Consider the following 21,305-nt stretch of genomic DNA (forward strand, 5'->3'; position numbering starts at 1 on the left):
CTGCGTGCAGAGAACCTGCTGCAGATATGCGTTAGACAGAAATTGGACCACAAATTGGCCAGCAAAGGAAACAGCAAAAAATGTATTCAAACACAGTATTTTCATTTACTATTAAAGATTTGAAGCAAATGTCTTAGTTTTATATTTCTATGAAAACTTGCCTTAAAAGCTTTTAAAAGATCATTAAAAATAACCACTTTTTTTTTTTTTTTGTGTGTGTGTGTGTGTGTGTGTGTGTGTGTGTGTGTGATCTGAAGAAACAAAAAAGGGAGATTTGTTTTGCAGCCTAATGACTGCTGGAGATAGGGCACTGAGCTACCTGGATAGGATTTTATATTATTTTTCACTTACTGAGTAAATGCAAAAACATTTGCCCAGCAGGTTGAATTTTATAGTCAGCACAAGCACCATCTAAGTAAGAGGTTGTAGGAAAAAAGCTATATAGAAAAAACCCAAATGCAAACCCACAAAACCTCTGTTTCACTGGAAGAAAGTGAGGCACAGCACAACAGATGCATGACAGCCGAGCCGGCCAGTTATTTAGTTATAGTTTTTGCTGTATTTACATGTATTTTTTTTTTTTTAAGATCTCAAGGTAGACTTCTTACAGCTGTAAGCATTTCTGCTGCCTTTTCCATGAAGAAAGCACTCCCCAGAGCTTTTGCCATTTCTTAGTGGGAAGAGATGTTCCCAGATAGAAATGTTACTAAAAGACAGGTATCTCCTTGACTTTTCACAAATTRAAAAGAAAGAAGAAACACAGAAATTAAGCAAGGCAAATGAAATAATTCTGTAACTTACTTATGATACAAAATAAATTTCTCCATGTATTTATTCATGAGGAAAAAACAGCGGTCCCTAGCTAGACATTTTGATGTCAGAAATAGATCTTAGATGAGGCAAAAAGTTGTAGGGTTTTTTAAAACTATTCAGTCCAATTTTCTTGAGGGAATTCTGTTTCCTTTTGGTGCATGAAAACAGAATTTCATAGCTCTCCATATGCTTTCAGCCAGCCAAGTATCTTGGGATTACTCCCTCCCCACCATTTTAACAAACTTCAGAATCACGAGTGTGTTGCACTGTTTTAGGAAAAGCCTCAAGAAAAGTATGATTTTCTTTTGCCTCATGGAAACCAGGGAGCCCTTAAGAATGAACGTTTGCATGTTAGGTCATTTCTGTGTTGCAGCTAAAGAAATTGTTGTGCTTCATCCCTGCCTCTCCCCTCAAGTATTTGAGCATCTAAACCCAGCCCTGTCCCTGCACAACCCTCTTTGATGGCTTTAATTAGAAATAAAATAGCTAAATCACTGCTGGTTTTGGTACCATGCTGCTAGGAGCAGACCTTTGTACCTAGCTTCTCGCAAAAYGCAGCAAGGTTGAAATGCATATTGTGCTATGGATGAGCGACAGGAGAGGAGATGTTGACCCTTTGGGTTGGAAGGGAAAAGGGGAGCATTAACAGCTCTTAATGCAAGAGGCAAGGGGCACATGCTGAAGCAGAGGCAGCTCCATTGGAATGTGAGGAAGACCTTTCCTGTAAGGGTGACAGAGCCTGGGAACAGGTTGCCCCGAGAGGTTGTGGAGTCTCCTTCTCTGAAGTTATTCAAGGYCCACCTGGATGCAACCCTGTCTAACATGCTCTAGGCGACCCTGCTTGAGCAGGGGGGTTGGACTAGGTGATCTCTAGAGGTCCCTTCCAACTTCAACCTGTGATTCATGGTGGAAGAAAGCATCTTTCTCCAGCCTTGCCATGGAGTCCCTGAGGCCACACGTGATGGCCACACTGAGCATGCCAGCCCCTTCCTGTGGCTCACTTCTTAGTAGGGGCTACAGCCTTCAGGAAGGTGATGACCTTTCGGAAGGCAGAGGAGGTTTCATGGACACATCCCACCGCCTGTAGGTTTCTCTCACTGCTTCGAATGAACTTGTGCTGTTAGCTGAACGACTGCAGCAGTCCGTGGGCTGCAGTCACAAACTGCATTTTTTTGTATAGCAGCCTATTGTGCCCGATTAAATGGATAATGTAAGAAAGATCATAATGGAAAACCTTCTTCTCCGCTTCTAATTGTATTAGAGAAAGGAAAGTCTATGAATTAATGGCAGATTTTCCTCCTTCGTTCCCCTAAGACCTTCGCTGCAAAGCCCGTTTCCTCTGCAGAAGGGAAACTGCAGCTGCTCCCGAGCAGCAGCGGGGCTCCGGCCCCGGCCGGGCTCCCTCGCGCGTGGCCTTGTCAAGCTGCCTCAGAGCAGACTGGCAGGGAATAGAGGCTGCAGTTTGCTGTCAARCGGAGCCCGAGGGCTGCAGCTGAGGTCTGCAACCCCTGTGCACTGTGTGCCGGGGYGGCCACACAGCGTGTGAAGGGGGGTGGTGTGTGTGGCTAAGCTCCCCCTGGACGTTTACTCCCCGTAGGCTGCTTYTGCGATGCAGGAGAACTGCTATTTCTCCTTGTTTCTACTGGGGTAAGGACTTCCCTGGCATCCGCTCAAAAATCTATTTGGTATTAACACTTATTTAATTCAAATGATGAACCAGAGTAAACAACAGCCTTCCTGCAGGTGTTGCACTCACCTCCTCCAGGAGGGTCTTGTCTTGGAGCAGCTGTAAATGTGATGTGGTGTGAGAGCCTGATGATGGCCAGCTCGGCCCAGCTCGCTTGGCCGGCTTTCTCTCCTTTCTTGTTTTGTGCAGTTTACAATGTAAAGAGACCCCATGCAACCAAACTGCATTAGCAGGTTAAAAAAAAAAAAAAAGTGAAAATTTTGAGTTACGAAGTCCTTCCTCCATATATTTGCAGACTAAAGATTTGGATGAGTTACTGTCTGAACCAGATTTCCACCGTGCTCATCTCTGCCTTTAGCCAGAGGCCTCCTGTGATTATAACCATGGACTGCACGCTCCTTTTGATCTGAGCTGTACTTCACAAGAAGCACGTCAGGAACACAAAAGCCTCAGGCAACAAACTCCGTCYAAACAAAAAGAAAATTCTTTTGTCTGACTTGCATAGTCTCAGATGCCTAGAAATGCAACTAAAAGATTTTTCCAGATAAAATCCATGGCCCAAGAKTGCATGTAAGGGAGATGGATACTAGAAACAGTAGAAATAGAATTGCATAAAGATATTTTTATGTTCCTGTAGTTCACCCATAGTTCAAGGGAAGGATCTGATTTTTCCAAGAAATGTTTTTCTTTTTCCTGTTTTTTTTTTTTTTAGATTACAGAAGATTTCCACAGATAATAATTCACATTATTTCATATGGCAGGCCAATATAATACTCTAATTGTTGCTAAACATCACAGACTTTTGTGTAGAGCTATAACTAATATGCAAAAACCTTTACATATTAGGACTGTTAATCACAGCAGTTTGTTTCTTTGAACTTTTGGCTATCCATACACATATATAATGTGACAACTTTTTGAGGTGCCTAGGAATAAGGAACACAAAAGAATGTATGATACCAAGAGCTGAAGATGCCCAATTCTTCTGATATTTGCAAACCTTAAGTAACTCTGACAGTATCCTTGTCAGGCAAACAAGTGAGTATAATAATTCCTAGTTTTACAGCTAGAGACATACAAGAAAGGTGCTCCCTGTGGCTATTTTAGCAATTCAGATGCAAAGCTGGGAATATTGGTCCATTCCCATTTCCACATACTGTCCATTAGCATTTCTCTACTGTAATCTTATGCCACATCCTGCATTAAATGTAAGCCATACTTATTTCAAAAAATTGCTTTGCAGGAATAATGGCCAGAGAGAATAAACCTGTCTGGAAATCCCAGCAGTGACCTCACTAGCCACCTCACTAGTTTTACTATCTAGCCTTGAGACTCTGCTTTCCTGTGCTCTCCCTCAAGTCTCACACCCTAACAACTGACCTCTTCTGGTGTGGGGCTGGCATGTCTCACCTAGTACAGCAGATGCTGCTTTAATACAGTACCTCTACTCATTTTGACAAATCCCTTTCTCCTGCTCAGACTATCATATATGTGATCAAGAGGGCAAAACCCACTTCTTTTTTGCCATAAAGAAACAATCTTTCACACCAGCTCTGTTAGTAGGAGTTTTATCTTTGCTCACTGATATCGTCATTGATAAATAAACTTACCTCCGGGTAATTGCAGCCCTTCAAGCTAAACAACGGGTTTAAAACAATGGAACCATCCTGTGGCATGTTGCGTATTTCGAGGTTCAGCTGGCAAAGCGGCATCTTCTTTCTGCTGTATCTACTCTACACTTACTTGGGGGAAGAGTTGAAAAAAAAAATCCCTGGTGAATCCGTAAGACTGTAGTTTCAAATCTTCACAGTTAAGAGCACTTGCTCTTAACTTCCAGATCAAATACTGGATCTTAGCGCTGGCTTCATACACTGGCAGAGGTGTCTGGGGGAGGTTAAGTGATTCAGTTTCCATTTACAGTGGCAAGGTTAAAACTGAATACATTGTTTAAACCTCTCAGAGCACTAGGATAAGATTTCCTGGTGCAAGCCTGCTGACGAARCACCATGCTCTCTATTAATTGTGAATGAACCAATACTAATTTTGTTAACAAGTTTTTGGTCTCAAGCAATGAACATTTTATAATGCTGATGTTTTATCTGTACAGGAAAAAATACCTCCTTTTTCATACTTCTACCAATAATGCRGTAAAATGGAGTAAGAAATACATAAAAGCATGAATGCAATCACCACGCATTACAGACAAATTTGTCATCAATTCTTTGCCATTACTTACACTGTATTCTGCAAATGRCCAAAGTATAAAATTTCTGGAGGTGTCTGAAATAGTGGTGTGAATAAAATCTGTAAAGCACRTGGACTAGTTGAAAATTCAGATAGAGAAAAAACTGATGCATGGCATGGGATCAGAAGCCCAGTGTACCAACTGTCTAGAGAACCTAAAGCTGCTTTAAGTAAGAACTTTAAGTGTCCAGAAACTTTGTCTAGACTGTGTAGTGGTGATGGCTTTACCCTAATTGAACTCTTTAATGAAATGCGGTGAACTGTTGCTTTCAATTCTGAATTTATTAGTGCTGCTTCATTAAGTGAATGGAAAGCCAAGCCCTAGCCGCAGTGAAGCAGATACACCACACAGATGTTTAAGAACACAAAATACAATTAGAGCTTTGAAGAAGAAGCCAAAAGACAGCAATGCTGCAATACACAAAAGTTTATTTTTAAGTTTTTTTCCTTTCTGAAGGCAAAATATAATAGAACCTAACATCAACGTATTTTGTACAACAAAACAGTTTTTATATGAGAACAGACAATCCATGAAGAGTTTTTAAGTCTTAGAACTGCTTCCCTTTTTTTTTTTTTTTTTTTATCATGCTTTCTTGTGGTCAACAAAAAGTTGGCACAGAAGATGTCATGGCAGTCAGTCAGCGGCTGTGCTCCCTCAGATCCTTGTCAGCTGGTGCCACAGACTAGAAGGCAGGATACTTTCTACTTTTTCCATCACAAAATTTAAAGGAGCAAAGAGGGTGCTGAGAAACTGCAAAGAAATCAGATACACATTCAGATCAAAATCCACAAGACAATAAACCTCAAGAGAAAGCTGTCCAACAAGACAAGAAACTCTTGCTGCATTCCTCCATAAAATCCTGCAGCATGATAAAAATTAACTAATCCATGCATAAAGCCCTTCTGCCAAATTCTGAGCCTTGCATATACACAGATTTCTGTACTCACGCAAGCAAGAAACCCACTTTTGCAAAGATAAATGTAACGGAAATTACATAAAACTTTCACATTACTCACATCCTTGATCTAGGCTCATCCTTGAAAGCTCAGCCCAAAATCTACTAAGTTAAAAGACAATCTGTTTTCATAAGTGCAGTCAGATCATCTCTCAGACACAAAATGTGTGTCTTCAGATTCACATTTAAAATGGTTCCATGTTATCTACAGATCTGCTATATCCATTGAGGCATCACTACCTGGGATTTATCTTCACCTCCTCCTCCCACTACAGAACAGAATCTGTCACTCTGAAAGAAGTTTCAATATATTGATGTTGTCAGAGACATGTATTACAGAATCAAGTGAATAGAGATCATTTTATCACAGGGAAAATAAATAACTTYGCCACCTAAGTGCCTAAGCACTTGTGCTACATTTTGTAGCTGTGTCCCGGGCTATCTGCAGCATTCACATTTGCCTTGTCATTGCTAACTCCTGCTCTGCTATGATGCTCTCAGTCACAGGGCCCAAGTAGTCAGTGTTGCACAGAGCCATCTGGAACCCCACTAAAAACTAAGGCTCAGTTCCTCTTCTCAAAGTCATGGGGAACCCAATTTATGTCCCCAAATGCTGTGCGATAAGAAAGGTCCCTCTCAGCTGACTGCCTTCCAGCACATTCAGTGGAAGGCCTAGTGCCAGCTGTGAAGCTGTTGAAACAGTGCACAGTGTGTGGTCCTTGGAAAGCTCTTGGTGCTCACGTTCTCAGACATCACCGGCAGCTATGGACTGTGCTTGCTCAACTCACCATAGTACCCAGGAGGGCTTAACCTGCATGATTTGGCTTTTTTATGCTTTTTGCCTTTCCCTTTGATGTTGACAGTTTCTTACACAGAACAAAAGAAACCGCACCAGATGTAGAGAAGAAAACAAGGTGGCAGAGCTGCTGATGGCAGAGCTGCAAAAAGTCTGCTATTTTATATTTTAAAAGAAAGCTAKCAGCTTGGTTATTTCAAAACTAGAAGAAGGTGGATTTCTGGGAGCATCTTTTGAATAATGCTATTTGATTAAAACAGATACTGAAAATAYATCTTTTTAAACTTTTCCACTGCGTGGCTGGTATCTGCATGGAGGAACTGACTATTTATTGCTCAGTCCCTCTGATCTGATMCATATGTTCTCTACCTCAGGCTCTGTACACGTCCAAGCAGATGAAAGCAAACCTGCTTGCTGAACTAAGTCTCATCCATCATACAGAAAACATTGAAACAGACACAATATTGTTATATTTCTGCATGACAAAATGAAAGAAATTCTAACATACTTACACTGTGATGGGAATTTTATCTAAACCACTGCAATCAGGAATTTGTCCTTCTTGTGTACATACCCTGAGTGATCTCCAAAAGCCTTTTCTTAGAAAGCCTTTGAATGCAAGCTAGGAACATGTGCTCCTCTAACCAAGTAAAAATGCTAAGATCTGTTGTCATTCTGAAGTTACTTATACTCAGTCTAACAAATCAATCAAATAGAAGAACTGTGTTATTCCAATTTCCATGTGGGAAAAGTCAACTTTACTTCCAGGTACAGCGTTACATAATTGGCTAGATGCAGTTCGGAATATTTGCACTTCCCACTGAACTGGCAGACAGCATTCAGAATACGTTYTGGCTCTGAAATGCTGCTCTGATGAGGTTTGCCAAATTCTAGTGAATCTGTGCTGAACCTCCCAGAAAAGAAAAGTAGCTTTAAAACACCTTTGATCTCAGCAGTCAGTGGTGTAACRCAGGGAGACTGTCACAGTGGCACAACCTGCTTTTGGCAACCTCACATACAGAGGTGTCCTCAGCATTCAAGGGCTTTTTCTGCCTTGAAGCCTTTTGCTGGCAGGCTTCAGCATGTCTGCAGTCCTAGGCCATCCAYCTAGCTGAAGCAGGGGTCTCGCCAGCATGAGCTCACCTTGTACTGCAATTCCATAAACGGGGTGTGATGGGAGACCTGCAAGAATCACAGACTTCAAGGGCTGACATTTGCTAATCCCTCCTCTGGGAGACCTTGTGAGCCGTCATGCTGCGAGTTTTCTCTGATGCTGCTAGCTCACTGCCTGTAGAAGGAGCTCTAAGAACAAAACGTCATTGTGCTGCCCACTTCAGATGTATTCTTTGCTCTGCAGCAAGGCAGGCACAGGGATAGGACTGAGGGTCTTAATTGCACCAACATCAGGGAACTGCAAGTTGCACTTAAAAAGCCTCAAAACAAGGATCATGCACTTCACAGACTTAAGGAAAAAAAACAGAAACCCTTCTACAAAGAATTTTAAGAACATACTCCTTAGCTGTACAGTTATTGTCCACTAAATGCCTAAATATAGGTGTCAGAAAAAAGATATAAAAAAAGATATAAAAGCAGTAACATTTCGGATAAATTTTAATACTTTGCTGTGACAGAAGTGGTATGTTTTGCTRCTGTTGACCTTATTTTCTGTCTTCTAGAGCTGATGAAACAAAATTGTTGCCACAGGAACTACTGCTGTATCAGAGTTCTAACTGACCAGGCTGGGTGTTAGAAGACTTAGTTTACTTCAAAGGGACTTCTTGGCAATTGTAAAGGAGTTTGAGACAGTACTTACATTCTGGATTTTGCCAAAGCCTTTCAGCCTTTCCTCTTCCACTCCTCCCCCCCTGCCCCACCCCCAATGAAAAGCACTAAAGAAATTGAAATTAAAGCTAGAAGGCTTTTTTAGAAACACAAGCTCTGTCTCAGATACAAACATATTTGAGGAAAAAATATTAYTACAGAGGATATTCAGCATTTCTTGGATGAAGAGACTGTTTTTTGATCATCTTGGGACATTTCCAGGGAGTTAATTCTTCATATACTAGAACACTGGAGCAGTGATGTTCTTGGTTTTGCGAAGAAAAAAGCAGGTTTTAGCACAACTGATGGCCCTTCCCCTTCCATCCTCCACTATTTATTAATACKTGTTGGATTAGAAAAGCAGAATTAGCAGAGACCTCCCTACACGCAGTTAATCAAYGTTATGAGGGAAATACTGAGACTATATCTTTCACAGCAGTTTGGGGAAAGAACACGGAGATTTGCCCTCATTAACAGTGCACTCTGTTTCTGCTCATACTAAAAGTCTCTATTGCATTGGAAAACATAGTACAGTCATTGCAGCTCTACACTGAACAGAGGGATGCTGCAAACCATTATTARCTTATTTCATTGGATTATCTATGAAAAAAAAAATTCCTTTCCACTCACCACGTCTTTCTTGGCAAAACTATGAGAGATCAAGCCCAACAAAAGAGCCATATAAACCAAAGAAAATAAACAGTGTGTTTTACTGCTTAGCTTCCTTAATGGTTCTTCAATGTCCCCTAACTCAGAGTTAGGTCTCTTGATGTTTTATACTTCTGAATATGCATAAGTTTAATATCGAGCAATATTTAGCTCAGCACTGTTATATTTATGTCTTTATTCACCAATGAAGAGCAGCAGAAAATACTCACAGCTTTTGCGAAGACCCCCATAAGTTCTGGGAACTGATGTGTCAGGAGGGCTAGCATGGCTGTGAAAGAACATAATCCAGCAGTGAAGAGGATGAAGAAGGGAAGTTCTTTCTTGGGGTAAACTGACACTTCATGAAATGCTGTGGAAAAAAAGAGGGGGAGGGAAATGTATTGTATGCAAAAAAAAAATTCTTAGGTGACTGAAAATGTTTTTGAAGAAAGAAACAAAGAAAYATATAGAAGATCTGAATCACCTAAGGCTAATATTATGTTGTGTCAGTTCTCTCTGCCACCTTATTCTGATCCAAACATCACACTTCTCTCTTCCTCTGGTCCAACCTACATGCTACTTTTGCCTTCCTTGTGTCAGCATTAGCTATAATGCAGCTGTGCAAGCACTAATCCCAGAAAACTATCCTACAAATAAAGTGCCCAGTTTTCACACAGGTTAGTAACTAGCCGCATGGCTGCACGTTTGCTAATGCTGTCATACAGAGGCGGCAGAGACATGTGGCTGGGAGCAGCGGTGAGACCAGCCTTTAAATAGAAGCACAGTTGCAGACTGATTTAAGCAGGCTGTAACAGTAAATTCTAGGAATAAAGTCTACAAAACTGAGAAAACTTAGTATAAAAGCATGACATATAAACCCATGCTTTAGATTCCAGAATTTCAGAATTCTCTGCATACTTATAACAGTATAACAATTTTTTAATAATTAAATCCTAAAATCTGAAATTGAAATTAATGAAGAATTTTAAAGTGTTTGTTATTATAAACCAAAAGGGGTATTGAAAGATCCTTTACCCTGGTGCTTTGGAGGAAGCAGCATCAAGAAGGCTAAAAGGGTCAAAATAGGATGATGAGGATTTCACTGGAAGAAAATATCCTTTACATTTTTGTGGTGACTCAGACTTAAGAAGAAAATTTTTCTGGGTTGGTAAAAGTTCTAAGCAACACTCATCTTTTTAATTCATTCAGTCCAGTTTGAAGCTACAGTCAAGATAAATGCAGACTTTGAAACATTTTTTCTGATTCAGAGCTAATCTCAATGYTAAATTTAAGCTTCCCACATACTCAAATCCTGTGGCAATCTATACACACAAAACATTATTCTTCTATTTTGCCTGCTTTCTCTGCTTCAGTGAGCAGGTCTCATCTGATCACACCCACAGATAACACAAGCACAGACTAATCCAGCAGGGCACCTGGCAGGACAATATTCATGATTGCATTCATCCTGAGAACAGTGGTTTCCAATATAAACAGCAAGAATTTATAAGGGATTAAAACAAAACATTAAGAAAAAAAATAAATACAATTTCAGTTCTGCAAATTCATTCAGTTTGAAGAATGCTAAAAAGAAAAACAGATAATTTGCAACTTCTGTTTGATTTAAATTTAGAGCTTGGGAAATACTAAGATTTCTGGTATGCATTTGGTTGCACTTGCATTTGACAGATGCTCAAACCTATTGTTCTGGTTTAATATCCAGTCATAGCAAAATTTATGTGATTGGTTTTTTTAATTAGGGTAGCCTACGAGACCTCAGCATTCTGACATCATTCCAGCTGACTCTCCTTTAGAATACAGGCTATTAAAGGGTGTGGACAGGTATGCAAAACCCCTTTTTGCGACCTGTGTCTGTCACAGTATGTTAAACCCTTCCCTTCTCAAATCCAAGAGATTTTGTAGTGAAAGGCATTTCCCACAACAGCCAGAGCAAACCATGACTATCTACATATGTTGTTAAAGAGTCCCTTGCTTCTAACGTTTGACAAGAACAATTAGTTTTGCATCTAGAAAGGAGAACGCTGAACTATTCTGCACGATTTTGTCATGCCTAAATCTCCTGACACTCCGCCCTCTGCAGCTCAGTATCCCTCTGAGTAAAGCAGGCAGAGCACTCTAAGAGGTGTTGTTAAAATCAGAGTGATTATAATGGGGTGGGGAGATACTGTCAGTTGCCAAGGATTTCTGTGTAATATCAGGGAGAATGTACTGTGAAAGAGAGCCTCACAATGAGTGGATTTTTACTGTAATATTCTCACTTAATGTTTACCCACGTAGACTTATTAAAAATAGCAACATGTTTTTTCAGCCCAGTCTCAAGAAGTTATGAATGAAAGACTGTGAGGACTGCAAATACCAGCAAATGTAGTGTTCACGGCAGTAGCAGGCTGAATTTTACTTTGTCCAGATTTCAGATTTCTCTTTACTGCCTTTTCAGAATGGAGAGGGTGARAGGGGAACCCCCTTGATCACCCTGTGTTCGTCTTCTCTAACCTAACCCTGCGAACCCCTCCACACGTGTGTGCACTCCACACCTGCTCACTCAAGTCCCACTGACTTGAGTGAGAGACCCTGTGGGAATGAAGTTTAAGTGGTTGCAAGACTGGCTGCTTCAGCTCTTCCTCGGCATTCCTGTGCTCTGCTGCACGCGCTGCAAGTAGTCTCATTAGCTTAGACTGTTAGACTTCCTGARGGCTAGATCTGTCTCTCTATCTGTATCTTGGGGATCGCTGGGAACACCACTGGCACTTTGCTAACACATACTACAAACATGCATGGTAAATGATTGAGGTAATTTCACATCAGTCTCTTCATAACAGCACACACATCATTGCATGAAGAAAAGCTTCCCCTGCTACTTAGGACTGCTTTTTAGAAAGTCAACTGCTTTTTAGAATAACTTGGCAAAACAGCTGCGTTAATGACCCAGCAGTCTCATGCAGGTTTGGTCTTGCCTTGGAATTTACATAGCTAGTTTGTCTATGTAAGACTGACAAGGCTGGGCGACTGTGCTTTGGTTTGATGGGATGTTATCCTAGATAAAGGACTGGACATAGTTTCCACTGTATTGGCAGGAGAGAAGCAGCAAAATCTAACAGATTTATACTCCCTCAGTAATCTCTCTACCTATCCCCCACTGTTGACAGCAATAAAGATAGCTAATTGTTATGAACTGTGGTTAGAACTGCCTTTTAAACTAAATCAAGTGAGCTCYGGAGACTCACCGTCAAGTGACTATTCTAATCCAGTGTACTCAATTTAACAGGCATCAGTGAAGATCAGCATTGCAAGCCTAAGGYAAACAATTATTTTATGTCAACATTAAGAAAAGAAAAGAATTGGACGTACATGGTAGCAGCTCTCTATCTGCAGTTTCTGTACAAATAGGGTAAGGGTAAAAAAGATGTCCTTTTTCCAGTGGATAGGGGATCATTCTGAAAGCTGAAAAGAAAAATAACACAGTACACAAATTACTGTGAGAGTGRCAGTGGACACAGTTAACTGTCTACAATTTTGAAAAACAAATATAGGCAAAGCACTAATATCAGAATACATAGCTGCAAACAGTTAGGTTATCAAATACTTAGTCAAGTGCCAAAATCCAAATCTACACTTATCTTTTAATCTAGCAAGTACTTATGTTTACTTTTATTCTTGGGAGTAGGTTCACAAGTGTGAACTGAGACCACTTTTCATGCACATACATAAATTTTGGCACGGTCAGAGCTCAGTGTACTTACATTCTATAGTCAAGTTTACACATCTTGGCTTAGACTTTTAGGCTCTAGAATTTTTATTTTCTGGGGAAAAAAAGCTGTATCTGATGTAACAGGTGTAGCCTACAAAAATGATCAGCCTGCTTGTGAAATTGGGCCAATACTTGCTAACTCTGCATCAAGCATAATGGAAATTTTACATGGAAAAAGTACTAAGCCCCAGTGAATTACCCATAATACTCCAGCACACCAGGTAACACTGTATGAGTCAGCACAGAGAACCAGTTTTCCAACAYAGTCATGTTTTCATTTTATATTTGGCAATCAAAGATTAATAATGAATTATTAAAACCAGGTTCTGTAATGCATTCTTTGAAAATGTAGGAGATCAAGTCAGGTTTCTGATATAAATCTTCAGGTCATGGATTAAACAATACTTAATCTTATGCATCTTTTTCAAATATATGTAATATTTAAATTGAAAATAATTACAGAGAGGGAGGGAAATGCATTACTAAATCTAGATTCCATCTGAGTTATGCTTGTGTGGTTTATGGAAACATCAGAATACCTGACTGAATTATAGCCTTGCAATCAACACATCCTTTTCCATTATCCTATATATTAATTTTCATTGTTAAAATGTCATCAACATGTTATTCTCACTATTTCTATGAACATCAGTCACTGAAGCTATATTTTCCTTAACAGATGTCCTAGAAGCACTGTATATTTTAAATATTAGGTACAGACTATCCCCACGAGACAATACTCYATTATCTCTTGCTTACAAGGCAATTGAGGAATTGTTTTAAATACACAACTCTAACTACTGCAATATTCTCAGTTAAACATACTGCATTTGAAATAACATCAACTATACTTCTATTCTTGTGCAATTATATGAGTATTTATTTTCAATTTCTATTTTTAAAGCAATAATAAGGCAGGCAGAAATCCTCAAAGTAGAATGAAAATTAAGTGTAACTTCAGCTAACACTTGGTATTTATTCTCATATTTGATTATTTTTTTTAAATAAAAACCTTTATGTATTTAATTTGAGTACTTGCAATGCAGCCAATCTATACTACAGATATATCATTCTAAGGTAAGTCGTCTTTTCAAAGTGTATATACATCACTATAACCTCTGCATAAGGAAAGAACCTGTTTTCTTGGAGTCTGTTGAGGTAAACGTTACCAGTTTTTCTCAGGTAGCAATAATTTCTTAAACTGAGATAGAAATAAAAAAATATTACATGCCTCAGGTCTTCAGAAATAAAAGACCAATGGTTCTAAGAGCTTACATGAAATAAAACTACCAACACTAGTTTCCTATAAAGATTTTTATACAAGAAAGTTCAATATATTATTGAAAMCATCCAAGACCCTCTCCAAAAGAACCTAGAAACCTGTTTATGCAATCCAACCCCTAGGAAACATTCTAGTGTGATTTTCTTTAATGGCATAAGAAGTTCTCCATCAGGAAACAATGAACTGGAACCCAAACCACAACAGGACTACATATGTATTTTGATGTATAGGTGTTATTTTCCCAAGGCCATCTTAACGTACAGTCTAAAAGCATGTCTTTCCCTAGATATTCCATGCTTTCTACTTTCAAGATGCTTTACAAATATTTGATTAATTATATTCTGCATATGTTTTTACTGGTAACACTGTCATGAAACAACATGATGGTTCTGTCAGTTAAGCTAAATGTTATCCCCTGCCTCTTTATTCACAGGTATAAGAATGCAGTAGCATGATCCACAATGAAGATACCAGACTACATAGTGAGGCTACAGAGAGGTTAAAAAATGCCTTCCTACTGGGACCCAATCATTTGCTGAAGGGTCTAGGGAACTCGAACATCTGTACTGCCACAGTCTCTGAAGTGCACTTTCAGAAATCTTGCTCCACCTTCTTTCTTCTGGAGATAAGAGTCAGTCTAAAGCAGTGAACATCTCATACTGCTGTCATCCTGAAGTTGAGGAAATAGAGTCTGTGTTTTCCATTGATTTTCTGACATGCTGGGTATTTCTTTCTAGTGCTATTTTCTTATCTCAGAATCAATTCAAAGATTTTAGCCAAGTGCACAGAGAAACTGATTTCACAAAACACAGACAACTACTGTGAAGATGTCTCTATCCAAATTAGTTTTCTAAAGTAGGTCAGAGGAACCAGTACCTATTGCTCCTTACCGAATAAAGGGGAGTYTACTGAAATAAAATGCAAACTGCACACTGAACAAGATAGCTACTGCTGTAAGGCTCTGTTTATAGTCGTTCTTGGAAAAAAACAGCTGTTTCTACCAGAAGATGACAGGTCACAGTYATGCTTCTCTTGCTCACTTCCTGGTCTGCAATCTCTCTCTCTACGGTACAGAAGATCATAGGATACAAGCGGCTTCTCTTCCTTCTTACCTTCTACTTTAGCATGACATTTACTAGCAGCCTTGGAGACTGAGTGAAACCCAGATTTGAAGTGATCATCCAGGGTGACCCTAAATTTGTAGATCAGGCGCTGCTCAGGGAGTCAGGAGAACAAAATTCTTGTTCTGACACTAAATAGTGAAATTTCAGGGAAGTCAGTTTTTTATTTCCATGAATCTCAAATAGATATTCTCTGATACAGGTATAGCAGTATTTCTTAGGGCTGTCACTACACTTAATAAAATGCATATATTTAAGAGCTCAATARTTATTACAATAACACTAAGGTTAGTACACAGCAGAAAAGCATCAGAGCTTTCAGCCCCACATTTGTTCTCTAACGGGCAGTCACGTCCTTGCCAGTGACATTATCTGCCAGCCCTCAAGACCCCCACTTCCAGTTTAGTAATGCTACCTGGGCTTTAAAACTTTTGCAGTATTAAACCTCTCCTCTTTATAGTGCCCCAAAGGCCAAGTACGAAGTCAGTAATTTAAGCTTTGTATGATCTTCGTGCGCAACAAACCAAGTGTGTAACAAAAGGGGAGGACTGCTCACTATTTCAAAATCACTAACACAAGTTGTTCATTTGGACTAGGCTGAATATTTAAACACAGTCAAATCTCTTCTATCTCACACTGAATCAAAGTAGTATAAATATTCTAAAAAAAAAAGAGAGAAAGGGAGACTTACACTGCTGCTTTTAAGCTGAAAGTGATTGAATGGATTGTGCTGAATTTAAACATAATCATCTTTGACACAAAACCAAATATGGATAATTTACAGCAAAATAATCCATGTAGTAGTGTTTTCAGCTGTAGAGGAAAGGCTTCTGGTAATGTATATCAGTCTGTGTTTGTGTAGGTACTCCTGTGCCTGAACCCTGCAGTATATCTGATCTTGTTTTCTGTAAAGCAATTCAGGCAGCAGTTCATCATTCAACCCTATGCTGGTGAAAGGTACCGCAACACTTTCATCTTCATGCAAACAATGGGAAATAAATGATACAACTTCAGAAATTGAGGCAGTGATGAACAAGCACTTCAGACTCTTTCAGACTCAGTTATGCTTGAAATTAAGACTTTCTGTACAAAGCACCTGCATCAAACCTTATAGAGCAACATTTCACATTGTGTCACTTGGGCTCTTGAGTTGTATCATGAATAGTACTGTGCTTTGACTGATCGAAACAAGAGAGAGCAGGAAACAACCAACATTCCAGTTTGATGATGATGATTATTTTTATAACCTCACTTTTTTCAGTTGTTGAATACAATTTGGATAAAAACACTAAGTGCTTCACAGTTAAAAAAAATACCACAAGGACATTTCTGCATAAATTCTGTTGGAGGCTGCCTTAATTAGAAGTGACCTTATTCTCCTCAGAAACATTCAAGATGTACCCCCAAGTGATTTACTTACTGAAATACAGTACTTACTTAATTCTGCCCAATTCCCACAAGATTAGAATTGAACAGTATGCACATGTAGGCATTAACTTCCCACACAGAAACTGCTAAAGGGAGTCTTGTGGGTATTTCAAGCACACTAATAGTATACTAAATGACAAGTACATAAATATTTAGAAAGTAAAAAACAGCAACTGACCACATACTGTAGCCTGCTGGTAAAAACTAGGATTTAGTTAAATTTAATTCCTCTACCATGTTTCCATTGAGTTTAACTTACAGTTGGACAGAAATGTTACGGAAACTTTTTGCAAGTAAAGGATGTAAGAGCAATATCAGTAGTTTACTACGTTCATAAAGAATATTACCCACACTGCGATATGGACTGAAAGTTATGATTACTGGTCTAAATCCTGGTGAAAACATTAAAACACATATTCATAGGTGAGGAAAATCTGAAAAAAATTCTTGAGGCTTGGTGCACTGATCAGCTCTCTCTGAAATTACTATGCAAAACAAATTATGGATTTTTCTTTAGAAGTTATATAACAATTATCATTTACATCTTCACAGGCTTATATAAAAATATGAACTAATGAAGTACATATTCAAATGGCTGTGAAGGTAACAAAGAGAGGAATCAGTTAACTTAGTTAGATGGGGATGCTGTACACTGACTTCAGGCACAGATGACTGGATTTACTACTCGATAGTGAGACTGCAGGGCAGCCAGCCTCCTATGCCAAAGCTAGTCTCTGTAAACAAGCCCTTGAGGATTCCCCTGCCTCACAAAGTACAAGATAGATTCAGCATTCCCTGCAAACTACTGCTCCATAATGATGGGATAATGAGGCCTCATGCTAAAGGATATCTACAAGCATCTGGAAGAGAAGAAACACTACAGAAGGGGAAACCACTGAAAACAAACCACTAGGAAGAAATGATGACAACAGAAATAATAGTCTGCGAGAAATTACACGGAAAGAGTATGCAGGTAGGACAGAGCAAAACAATGCAGCAGACCAAATCTTCGATGGCCATGGCATGGGTTACTGAGCAGGGCATTCTACATGCCTAGAAACAAAGTGAGTCCTTCTTCAGGAAGCCCACATTGCCAATTAGGCAAGTTCAGGTCACTTAATTCAGTAACTGAGAGAGTAAGTCAAATGACTTTCACAATTAAAATATTAAGTGCATTTCTGTAGGAAATATTGTAGTGAAAAACTTTATCTTTCCTAACAAACTTAAATGGGAACAGCAAATGTATGAAGGAAAAAAAAATGTGGTAGGAAAAAAGGAACATACAAAGAGGGTGGAAGAAAGCAAAAGAAAGCAAAGTTGAGAAAGGGAAATGGGTAATGATTAGAAAAAGAAAAATCTGTAAAGAAAGCCCACGATGGCTAGTTCTAAATGCTATTTTTYAAATCCTGGGAACCTGAAGAGAACAGTTTTAGGAACAAAGTTAGGTCAGGTTGCTTAGCGCCGTGTTCAGCTGAGAGTTCAGTTGTTCAGCACCTCCAGGGATGGAGGTCGACAAACTCACAGCAACCTATTCCAGTGCCTCACCACTTTCATTGTGAAACTTTTTTTTTCCCTTATGTCTAGAGGGAATTTCTCTTTGACAATTTGTGTCTGTTGCCTCTTCYCCTTCCACTGTGCACTTCTGAGAAGAGTCTGTCTTCCATATAATCTCCCCATCAGGTGATTGAAGACAGCAACTGAATCACCTCTCTCCCTCCCCGAAGTCCTCTCTTCTCCATGTTGAATAAAGTCAGCTCCCTCAGCCTCTTCTCACATACCACATATTCCAGTCCTTTAAGAATCCTAGAGGTTGTCTACTGGACTTACTCCAGTTCATGAATAAAAACATCATAAAACAATGTTTTGGTTTATGGTTTTTACTGCACGTTAATATTTATCTGCTCTTAGGTACTTTTATAGTTTCCAGTGATAAAGCATTCAAAGAATGACAAACAAAACTCTGCAACTCTGCCATGAGGAAGGCAGATTATCCCCTCATTCAAGAGTAAGAAAATAGAGCTCAAAGAAGATGGGAAATGTTGTTCAGCGTTATGCCAGGAAATAGAACTTAGGACTTCAAAACTTTTTTTTCCATTAAATGAAGTTTGTATTTTTAGTTTGCATTTCAAATATTTCAGTACGAGTGAGGGTATAACTGACCTCCAAAATTCTCACATACTGTACTTCACCAAAACCTATTATTTTCCCATGACATTCAGTGAAAATATATAATTAGCTCATTTGTAAGAAAAAGAATTACTTACTGCCTTCCCATGTACAGTGTAAGAGATTCAATGCCCCCTCTACTCTTTTCCAGTGTTGAAGGTGAAAGAAAGCATATGCTATTGCTTCACTGTCCCCTCTCTTCAGAATATGTTCAGGGGGCAAAATTAAGCTTTTCATTTCTAGTAGATACTGCAATAAAAAAGCAGAATACAATTATTTCAGAGGTAATAAAAAACACAAAAAGCTGCCTGCAATTCTATAATGCACACTGAAAGGTCTATTTCCCTAAAGTAATTTTATTCGTAAGTGTTTCATCAAATGTGTAACATCACCAACTGCACTTGAAGATAATTACTGAATTATTCCCAAAGACTAAGATATGCTGACAGATGGTTAATGCTGTGCTCTTCAGCTGTACTAGGGAAAGCAGGGAGAATTTCAAAATGAGATGTCTCTCTTATCAAAGGAAAAGAAAAAAGGCTCAAAGTAGAATGAAGAATCTAATTACAAGAGCTTTTTAATTAAAACTGTTCATAATAAAATGAAGAAGACATTAAGCAGCTTGATGCATATAGTCTTACTATAAGAAAATAGGCACACAGATCGCATTATTGCATTATTATCAATTACTTATCAGGTATATAAGAACGCAGAGGCTGGCAGGCATCAAAGTAGCTACCAACAAGTTACATTTTTTGGTAAGTTTTGTTACTTTGTAACAAATGTTGCGTGACCCATACAATACCTAATTTTCAGAAAAAAGCATCTGATGTTTAAATTAGCTAAATTAGCTATTCCAAATATTTATTGAAAACAGTATGAAAATGAAAAGCACCACTGACTAAACCCACAAACAGTTCTCCCAATACCAGTTCCCTTGTAGCAGAAGGCGAGTGGAAAACTCTGAGGATTCATGCTACAGCAGAAGATAGAGATCCTGAACGTCATCCAAGCAAGGGATCTTTCTTTGCTTTCCATGCCATAGGCTAGATTGCTACCAGTTTGGCAGATGTTAGTTACCTTATCACTGCTGTTACTTCATTTCAGTTAGTGGAGGGAAAAGATACAGACTTCCCTCAGCATGCTTTGCAGGGAAAAGAAGGACAGACAGAAATCACATGCTGCTGAACCCATTCCTATTTGTTAGTTTTCCTCCACAAAATGTAACATTTCCCAGTTAGGCACTGAATTCCCTTCAACAGAATACAGAAATAGTGCCCTTTTCCAGGATACTCAAGAGCAAATGTTCTCCCTGCTAGACTACTTAATAAAACAAGCAATAGTTAGCAGGTGAGTTGAATAGCACACTCTCAGACCATAACATAAAGACAATTTTGCCTGCAGTGTTTGGATGAATTACAAGGGAGTGATTCTGTTGTCAGAAAGGAAGACAATTATATATAAGGGAGGGAGATAAGATGGCTGCTTTAGCCACCAGGACAAAAGGATAAGATCACAGAAATACTTAGAAAAGAATCTACAATATTTAGACAGGAGACAGCTGTTTGGGAGAATTAAAATGGAGTTAAAGATGACACAAGGACTGGAGGTCTTAGAGAGGATGAGTTCTGTCATTAACAAAGTTAAAGTAGGTACGAAGGAAAGTGCAGGTCAATCACCAGCAAAAACATAGTAAGCATGCAGCCTCTCCACTTTACATTGTGCCTATATACTGTGGCTACCACTGTTCTCTGCTTTGGTCTCGAAGAACAAGGACTGCAGAATCTAAGGACTGACAAGAATTGAATGCAGGCACTCTCTAGAAGCCAACTTCACATCAAAGACGAAACAAATGGGACTTCAGAACCAGTCTTGGAGGAAAGGAAGCGGAAAGTACAAAGAGCAATGAAAATTAAGTAAGATGACACCATGAAGGGCATTGTAGAGCTTTTTGCTCCCCTTTTTTGCTCACCCTTTTGCCTGAAGAAGCCTGGAAAGAGCTAGACAAACAGGTAAACAATTTGAAGAAACCAAGCTCAAAGCAGAGAACAAGTAGCACTCGGGAATAGATAAGTAATTTAAAGAGGAAAGGGAAATCATGCATGTTTCTGATGCAGGTAGCAGTATTAGAAGAGGGAAAGCTCAATTAGTAGCAGGAGTACTCTGTGTGACACTTGGATTTTCTCTAGCAGGTTTAGAAACATCAGAGAACTTTAAAGCAAATGGACTAATGGAAGGAGCTGCAATTTATTTGGCAGGACAGTCTGAGGGTGAATTAAGAATGGCAGAAAGGATGGAATCAAGAGCTGGTAAGATGGAGGGAACTGCCAGTCTACACAGAAATAAGGAAATATGGCTGCATGTTATTAATAAAATAGCAGGTTGCTATTCTATTAATTTAGAACATAACTTTTATCTTTTTTTTTTTTTTTGAAAAAGTGGTHAGATAAATTCTCAATAATTCAAAAAAGGAGGAAAAAAAAAACCCAAATTCCCCAAATATTTGAAGAGCGGAAAAACAAAACAGGAAGGAATGTCTTATTTCTAGGAGCATTAGGATTAAAGTGTATTATA

At 39.0% G+C, this 21,305-nt stretch overlaps 1 protein-coding gene across 2 annotated transcripts in view; it reads right to left on the minus strand.

The window, feature by feature from the left end:
• Positions 1–5,011: 5,011 nt before the first annotated feature.
• Positions 5,012–21,305, minus strand: part of ST7 (suppression of tumorigenicity 7) — a 159,770-nt gene continuing 143,476 nt past the window's right edge. For both annotated transcript variants that reach the window (XM_085307087.1, XM_085307088.1), the window contains exons 12-15: positions 18,830–18,980; positions 12,335–12,427; positions 9,196–9,335; positions 5,012–5,495 (exon numbers count right to left, since the gene is read on the minus strand). In XM_085307087.1, coding sequence (XP_085163213.1) covers positions 5,400–5,495; positions 9,196–9,335; positions 12,335–12,427; positions 18,830–18,980 — 480 coding nt within the window. In that variant the 3' untranslated portion in view covers positions 5,012–5,399. The remainder of the gene's footprint in view (positions 5,496–9,195; positions 9,336–12,334; positions 12,428–18,829; positions 18,981–21,305) is intronic.

Source organism: Rhea americana, unplaced genomic scaffold (genome assembly GCF_003343005.1).
Source record: "Rhea americana isolate MKP2758 unplaced genomic scaffold, rheAme1 scaffold_252, whole genome shotgun sequence".
Taxonomy (NCBI): domain Eukaryota; kingdom Metazoa; phylum Chordata; class Aves; order Rheiformes; family Rheidae; genus Rhea; species Rhea americana.